This window comes from Plectropomus leopardus, chromosome 1 (genome assembly GCF_008729295.1).
Source record: "Plectropomus leopardus isolate mb chromosome 1, YSFRI_Pleo_2.0, whole genome shotgun sequence".
Lineage (NCBI taxonomy): Eukaryota > Metazoa > Chordata > Actinopteri > Perciformes > Serranidae > Plectropomus > Plectropomus leopardus.
Window position 1 is genome coordinate 17,756,725 of NC_056463.1, and position 8,803 is coordinate 17,765,527.

The following is an 8,803-nucleotide window of genomic DNA, read 5'->3' on the forward strand; positions in this document are numbered from 1 at the left end:
GTGAATGTGGATAGATGATTTGCTAATTCACTGTTCTGAAGTCAATTTCTTTTATAAACTTCTATTTTGTATAGTACAGCAGACAACTGCAAGGACATTAATCACTGCTAAAAGCTTAGTGTTTACTGAGAGAGTTCGAAATGGCAACCTCAAAAAGAATGGCTGCAAAAATGGCATCAACTGAGCTACCCATCAATACTCAGTAGCTGCCTGACACAGGTCTGCAGTTACATGATACTGACTGGCTAGTTCTGGTTTCATTTGATCACATCAACGCTACTCTGTCATTTTTACTAAATACTCTGCACCATTGTATTGTCTAGCTTTGTGGTTTCCAACCTGTTGGTCCTCTCCCCCTCCAGGGGTCGCCAGAGCTTTACAGGGGGTCGCTAGGCCTCTTGATTTTAAGCACTGTAAGAAAACTTTTTTTTAAAATACAATATGCTTATATCTTAACATTTTATTAATTTCTGTGAAGAAAACTAAATGATTTCAATGTTTTTAAAATTTAGATTACTCAAGATATTTTTATTAAATTTCACAGGATAAGGGCACAGTGAAGACCTAAACACAAGATATATTCACAAAGCCTTCCCTCTCTGCTTCACAGCCTCACCCCACATCAGAATAGAACACAGCTGAAACAGCCAAAGAGCTGATAGAGAACAATGGCCAAGAAAAAGAGAGAAGAAAATAAAATTCTAAAAAAAAGAAGCCTTTTAAGAAGCCTTTTAAGTATGTATGAATGTTAAAAATAAAATAAAATAAAATACATTGAGAGAATCCTATAAAAAGTTCCAACAAATATGCAATATTTACAAGAAATGATCTGCTCAATATTCATTGCAATCACTCGTTTTACACAAACTGCCTGCAGTTAAGCATTCGAGTTAATTGTGCAGTGTATCAGTTGTTCTGTAATGTTATTGTTATTGAATATAACATGAAATATCCATAAAATATGTCACTTAATAAGTGATAGAAAAGGAGTCCCTAAAGAAAAAAGGTCAGTAAATACTGGTCTTTCTGACACATTTGTAAAGCAGCTACCAGATATCTAAATCCCCAAACTATACGAACACATTAGTAAACATAATGTCCAACACAAAAATGACTACAAATGCGACAATAAAAATGACCCAACTTTAAAGTTTGTTATGAAAAATCCAAATTGGTCCATACCGATTCAACTGCCAACCATACTACTGACACTTTCTGCACCACTCCTAACAAGTCACAGTTTTACTTGTGTGTCCCATCACCTCAATAAGCCATCGTATCATTTCTCCATAGTTTGGTCAGGACCAATCAGAGACTGAGTTTGTACATTGTTACAATAAATAAAACACAGTGTATTTGTGTCATGTTGTAATAATCCCTTGTTGCCGATATTCAAAGTTGTTAAAAAAGCATATTCTCCCTAAAGAGACATTTGAATGGAGGAGTCAAACAACTGCTATAACAAGCATGTCAATTAGGGAGGACTAGCAGCCATGACGCTCATGGTCTGTTACACAGGAACTCTTGAGAAATAGTGACAACACTCAAGGGGGCTGTTAGGCCTATAACACATCGTTTCTGGGGACATCCTTTACTCTGCAGGAAAAGGTCAGAGTAACTGTTGGTATAACAGAACATTTGCAGAAGTGGAGGACCTGATATCAGTCAAATGAGAGAGAGTAAAACTCTCAAGACATTCAGTTTGTTGGTTGTTGATTATATTAACAAGAAATTGAATCAAAGTATTTATACCACACAGTGACCAAATATTCACGTTAAACCAGCTAATCATTTTTTTAATGGTTTCTCAAAAGAAATGTATTTCAGTAACAACTGTGACAAAGTAAGTTGATATTATTGTTTTTAAAAAGTTGAGCTTAGCGCTGCTCTGTATAATGACACTAAAAACAAAAGTTACAGCCACTTGCAGTGTCTCTATATTTGTAAGCTATACAGCAGGGATACTCAACTTTTTTGGGGGGGGGGGCTTCTGCAAAATGACAGGGAGCAGTTAATAAAACAATAATAATATTTGAGAGTATAAAACAATAATTGCCTGTTTTTGACATTCAAATTGTGATGGTCTCACTTCTTTTTGTCAAGAGGCAAATTCTGTTGCAGCAGCCCTGCACAGGTCAGGAGCACTCAAGGGTATTTAGGATTTGAGGACATTCAGGGCTTAGCCTGGACTGTTGTCAGGGGTCCAGGCCATCCTCCCCAGCCACTTTTTTAAATAATGTATGTTGAATACAAAGAGATTAATGAGTGGCAAATATGTTGATGGACAAGTCATCTAGCAAAATCTAATACCACTCCATGGAGAACTATCTAATTGGTTCAGGTAATGTGACAATGCAAGATTTCACTTATTAAACATAATTTACTTACTGTCTTATTACCTTAACTAACATCTCTGCATGCTGTGGTGTATCAAGTAATAATACTTTGTTACAGTGCTTAAGTGTTTTTGGAGGTACCTGCACTTCACTTGAGTTTTTAATATTTCTATCAGCTTTCACTTTTACTCTATAACATTTCAAAAATAAAATGTATACTTTCACTCCACTACATTTCCCCTAAAGATTTTAGATACTTACAACAAAATAGTGATGGGAGGGAGGAAGACCAAAGAGATCAGAAGAAAAAATAAAGGAATGGGAGGGAGGGAAAAACTGGATTTTGTTCTTTAGATCCTTTAAGTTGTATAAAAGACCACGTTTTTATTCAAGTGCAGGTCTGGAAATTAGCACAGGCAAGATACTTAAAGACTTTTACTCAAGTTACATTCTGTGTTTACATTCTGTAAACATATTTTCACTTTTACTCAAGTATGACTTTACCTTATCCACCACTGTTTGTATGGAAATGATCAATTACGACAGCAGGGCACAATGTGAACATGTATCAAGTGAAACTGTTAGAATTGCAACATTAGAGAAAGTACTGTGGACGCCAGTTGAAGGAGGAAAGCAGTGCTTTCAAAATCTGGGAGGCCCAGGTAAACAAGATGCTCTGATGACACTGCACAGTCAGCCACAGGCCTCCTGAGCCAGACACCATGAACCACACCTATAATGTCTAGCCTATCTATCAATATCAATAAACCATGCCAAGATGTTTACAAATACCACAAACAGCGCCGAGCAAACACACCAGCCAGAACAAAACAACAATTCTAAGCACTGCAACGTGTAAAAAAAACAAAACAAATAAATACACACATAAATAAAAAGAGTTATATTACTTACAGACAGTTGAAACACCACTCCCTCGGGTCAGGTGAAGTCTTGAGCTCTGGTGCACCTTTCCTGGCGTCTTTTCGGTATCCTCTCCACACCGCGATCTTTAACAGTCCATTATAAAGCACATTATAACTACAAGGTTAGGTAACCTTTTTGTCCACAACTGCCAGGTTTGGAAATCCAGCAGGGCTCTTTTTTTCTTGTCCAAGAAAATCCTGTTTCTCTGCTGCCAAAATTGCCAATTTCGCTAGCCGTTAGCTTAATGATGGTAGCTAGCTTATCTGTCGGTCGATAGCAGCATGCTAACGTCCTCGCCGGCTGTCGGCGTCAGGTGGCGGATGTAGCGATGTTTGTTCGTTATCCACGTTGATTTGTTGAGCATTTCAACAACATTTCTAAGCCGGGCAATTTTTAACATACCACTAAAGTTAAAGACGTTTGGGCGAGGCCACGTATTCACCGATAACGCTGTTTTCCTATCACTAACTCTACCTGAGCGTAACGCTAACATCGGTAATTGGGGCAACAGCGAGCTGACGTCACGCCCTCCATCCAATCAGGGCTCGGTCACTGTTAAAGGAGAGCTCCGCTGTTTTTACACATCCACACCTGTTAACAGGTAATGTTATCGGGTATTCGGTTATATTGCATGGTCTATGTGTGGAGAAAAAGGTGTCATAAAGCTTTTTGTAACTTCAGAGCACAGATTAGATGGACAACATTACGGTTCCCCCACAGCAGGGTTGGGCAATATAAAGATCTGGTCTTGGATATTGGATATTATTATATCATGATATGGAATAAATTTTGTTTTTTTCCCCGATTTTAAAGGTTGTATTACAGTAAAGTGATGTAATTTTCTGAAGTTATCAGACCATTCTACTTGTTTTAATACTTGCCTTTACACACGTAGTCATTGTATCTGTATTACTGATGATTATTGATCAAAAATGGTATTGTGTTAATATTTTTAAGTACCAATAGTCATTTCTGAAATATTGTCACACCACAGATGGAATTTGTTAAAAATAAAGTGAAAGAAAAATAATGTTTAATTCTTTCTCCTTGTTCTGATATTATTTGTGAAATAATACCCAGCCTTTTTACCAGTATGTGAGTGTGAAGCTCTAGAGAAAACACTGAAGCGTTTTTTTAACAACATGAAAACATTTAGTGATGTGAAGAGAAACTAAACTTACACCCTATTTATTAAGTCACTTGTTCTTGGCCGAGGCTCTGCATCCAATGGAAATGCAGTTACTTATTGTAACCACTGGAGGGCAAACTGAGCCAGGTACAGAGGGATAAAACAAAAATGTTCAAATGTCTGTGATACGCTTATATCATAGTTTCTTACAACAAAAGAATATTAAATAACTAAATAAAAAAGCTGAAATATTCTTTAAGGAAGTTTGTAGGTCTAATTATTTATGTTGTGAAGTCAATGTTTCCTCTCCATTCACGTAAAAATAGATGTGAATGTCATGTTTAACATGGTTTGATTTTATATCTTGTTGTTTAAACCATGTGAATATCATCCACTCATACCTCAAATCAAGCTGAAGCACAATAAGACATGAAAGCCTAATGTAGCTAAAATACAATTTATTCCTGCTTTGAATTCACAATTATCACAGTATTTATAACCATAAGTACATTTTACATTTTTCACACTTGCATTGTGCACTACAATGAAATCTAAGACATGTTTTACATCAAAGCACAAGACAGCCACAGTTGTAGAAGGTTTTGTCGGTAGTGCAGACGTTCAGTTAGACTTCCAGTTCAACACACTGTACACTGGTGATACAGGTCAGAAGACCAGTTGAGCCACATACAAAGAAAGTGAAAAAATACTTTCTCAACCCTCTTAGTAAAAGAAAATCTCTTCCTTTTTGTGATAACGATGACACCAATGCTAGATAAATCTCTGGTTTAAGCACAGACTAACAATGAATACTGACAACTTTCTGACAGCAAGAGATCAGTCCATGTTTGTGAAGAATACTGTATGCTCTTGTTTCCAGGTGTTTGCAGGTAGATGATGATGTTGTTTTGTCACTCAAATGAGGCACTTAGTCCTAAAGAGACAACGAGAGGACAGAAAACAACAATACTGCTCAACTGGCTTTATTTCATAGATTGAAGGTAAAGAGCAACAAAAAATCTGAGTAGTAAGAGATATAAGATCAAAATTCCTTATTTAGATGAAATGGGCCATTGGGATGGCTTGCAATAAATACTGTTTTGTAGAACTCAGTAACAGTGAGGCTGCCTAACAAAAACTCAAGAAAGAGTCAGTTACAAAAAGTTACTGAATCTTTCTTGAGTTTTTTAAGTTAATTTTGTTACTATATAAATGACCACATTAAAGGAATGTTGATGTGTATAGTGTTGTAGTGTATCTTTTATGTTTGTCTATTATGTATTCTGCAGCTGCACTCAGCACTTTTCCCCAAGACAAATTTCCCTAAGAACAAAAGGGAATTTCCTACCATTTGCAAATCAGTTAGTCATGCTGTGTTACCTTGAATTTATAAAGTTATATACATGCCTATACAGAAAAAGGCTTACATATTAATTTATTAATTGATTAGGGGGCATATTTTATCACAGTAAAACTTTATCAAAACATCCATTTACAAACTCTCACACATTGTGAGATGTACATTATCCGCAGTATAAGCTTCAATGAGTGCTAACATACCATGTATCTGCTCTTGTGCTCACACAGGGCCACGCCGCTTCCGTCTGCCAAACGCCTGGGCACCCACGTTGGTGGGAACGAAGTTGCTGTGTCCTAGTCCTCCTGACCGGCTGAGGAAGTCAGCCAAGCGGTGGGTTACACAAGTTGCTGTGTTGCATGCCCGCTTCTGTGCTGTTGTGTTACTTGTAAGGATAGAAATAGTGAGCACAGTTTATAATTATACTCAAGATTAGATCAGACATTTACATTACACATGTTTATCAATATTGCTTAGCTTCATCAACAACATATTAAACACAATGGAAATACATAGAGGAAAATATTCCAACATTTGTGTGTGTATCACCGTGCTTACCCGTTTCCCCCCCATTTTTTAATATGTTGAGTAATAGATTTTAAAATCTTGAGTGAATTAAGCCAAACCCTAGTTACTATAAAGAGAAAATAACATCAGAGAGGTTTTGGTTTTGTCTGTATTTTTATTTTATTGTACAGAACTGTCTAAATCACAACATTTTGTAGCTAATTCTAAGTTTTCAAGTCTCTGGTAAAATCTAATGTCTGCCAAGGGGGAAATTAAAGTGGGGATATTTCTGTGACATTAGTCACACAGATAGGATCCACATGCATCAGCAGTCCTGTGAGTGGAGTTGGATGAATAAGAGAAATTAACTCTGACAGACAGAGGGTAGATTATACAGGGAGAGTTTCAATTGTATGAGTTGCCGTAGTTTTTATATTGCTCAGATAGACTTCGCTTCTTGCCAGGTGTCCCTGCTCCCACGTCGGTGCGGGGATAGGTCTGTAGTTTGTGAATATCTTGGGAGAGTTTTCCCAGCACACATGTGCTTAAGCCGGTGCAACGCTTAGACACAGGTCTATCCAAGCTGTTAGAGATGGAGACAGACATGCAGAAACAGGCTTACAGTAACTGTGGCATGCAGGTAAATGTTAACAATCACATGCAGAGGTGTTTTTCTAATATGTCATGCTTTATATTAATGTTTTAGTTGCATGCTAACAGATCCAACAGGCATATGAAGATATCGTTGTTCAGTTGTCATGCTATTGTTAAGTGTCACTTTTTGTAAAAATGCAATCATGCATGTTCTCTCATTTTCATGATATCATGTGCTCTTCAGTTTTCTGACAAAAGATGCTGTCTTGCAGGCATATGATTTAATATTAAATAAATGAGTGGATAAATGAATTTAATAACTGCAGTCCATGCATAAAGAGAATATGACAGAGAGCAGATTTTACATGAATTTCACTAAATACCTTGATAATTAATAAACACCAACAAGTCAGAGCTGATGGGCTCATAAAAAAGTGTGTTATATTTTGCTGAACAGGTGGTAGTTTAGAAACAGTAGATAGATTATTTATTTATTATAATCAGGATTAACTATACTATGATGACACCCAAAAAAAATTAAAAGCCATACCTGTTTCCATCATCTGTTTGGTGGTCTTGCTCATCTGCAGTTATCTGCATGAACTCCTTGATAGCTCTGAGTAACGTATGGGCGTCATCATTGGAAAGTGTGACTCCATCTAACAGAGACTCCTTACTAGTTCTGAAAAAACACATTCGATTAGACTGATGTTTTTGGCTCTGGTTCTGCAACAGCATTGGTTTAAAAACAGTGTTACTTTTTCATAAAAAGGCATACAATGCAAACTTTATGTAATCTGATTCAATTGTTCTTTTTAAAACAGGAAGTTGAATTGTATTTTCTAATCTTTAAGCATGTAAACTGCTCTTTAAGATGTTAAGGAGATATAAGTTTATAGATTGAAAATCTATTTAATTAGTAATGGTTGACAAGGAAGATGTTGAAGAAATAATCTTAAACATGTCAAAAATGTCTGACACAAAATAACAATGTTTTTATAAGGTAAATATATTTTGTGCTCTACAAATAATGCCACAATTCTCACCTGGAAGGAGCTGCCTGTGACATGTACATCTGACAAATGATCAGTGAATAGGCAAGGAGGAGAGTCCAGAGTTTCAGCATTATCATGATGCTCTGTGGAAAATACACACAATACCAAACAATGAAAATTGTTGTAAGGAAAAGTTTTTGAAAGGATTTTGTGCGTCCACAATATTTTATGCCATTAAACATTTTGAGGAGACTTTCTCATCTACTGTATGCATTCATAGCAATATGAATGCTCTCTGTCTCTCTCTTACACCCCCTCACTGTTAGAGCAGCTGCAGAGGCAGATAGACGAGTTATTGGTGATATACTGACACTGGAAGCTTTGCCAGCAGCTCTTTCCATTAGTGGAATTAGTTGCAGTCTGCCATAGATAGTATAATGTCATCAAACCAACACAGCTGCATCTCCCTTCTAATAGCAACCAGTATCTACTAGTATAAGTGGGTATCCAGTCCACTCAGTCCTCAACTTCTCCAAAAAAACATATTATCACATTAAATGTTTAACATCAACAGCATAATTTTCTAAATCAATTTAATAAATCGGTTAAAAAAAAAATCTATACTCACCGAATGATAATAGTTCTTCTGATGATGAAGAATTGAATGATAGGCTCACTTGTGTATCTGCTGAACACTCCCCACACTGCAGGGTTTTTATATATGTTCCCCGTAGGTTTCTGTATTAAGTGAGTGAGTACTTGATCATAGTCTATTGGCCAGTCAAGTATTTTACCTCAAACTGTGAGCCAATCAGAAGTCTGATATCACTTACAGTGAGCCAATAAAAGAGCTTCTACGCAAATGACATCAATATATGGTCATCAGTGTGTTTAATTCACAAAAAGCTGCCAGGTATTTGAATCAGTCAGAAGCATCATTCTTTAAAGAGAATGAATGAGA

The 8,803-nt window shown here is 36.5% G+C and overlaps 1 protein-coding gene across 1 annotated transcript; it reads right to left on the reverse strand.

The window, feature by feature from the left end:
* Positions 1–5,274: 5,274 nt before the first annotated feature.
* Positions 5,275–8,507, reverse strand: calca (calcitonin/calcitonin-related polypeptide, alpha). Its single transcript, XM_042489781.1, has 5 exons — positions 8,471–8,507; positions 7,894–7,985; positions 7,398–7,529; positions 5,950–6,131; positions 5,275–5,323 (listed from the first exon to the last, which is right to left on the reverse strand). The coding sequence occupies exons 2-4, from the start codon at positions 7,977–7,979 to the stop codon at positions 5,969–5,971; spliced, it is 381 nt and encodes a 126-aa protein (XP_042345715.1). The 5' UTR covers positions 7,980–7,985; positions 8,471–8,507; the 3' UTR covers positions 5,275–5,323; positions 5,950–5,968.
* Positions 8,508–8,803: the final 296 nt, after the last annotated feature.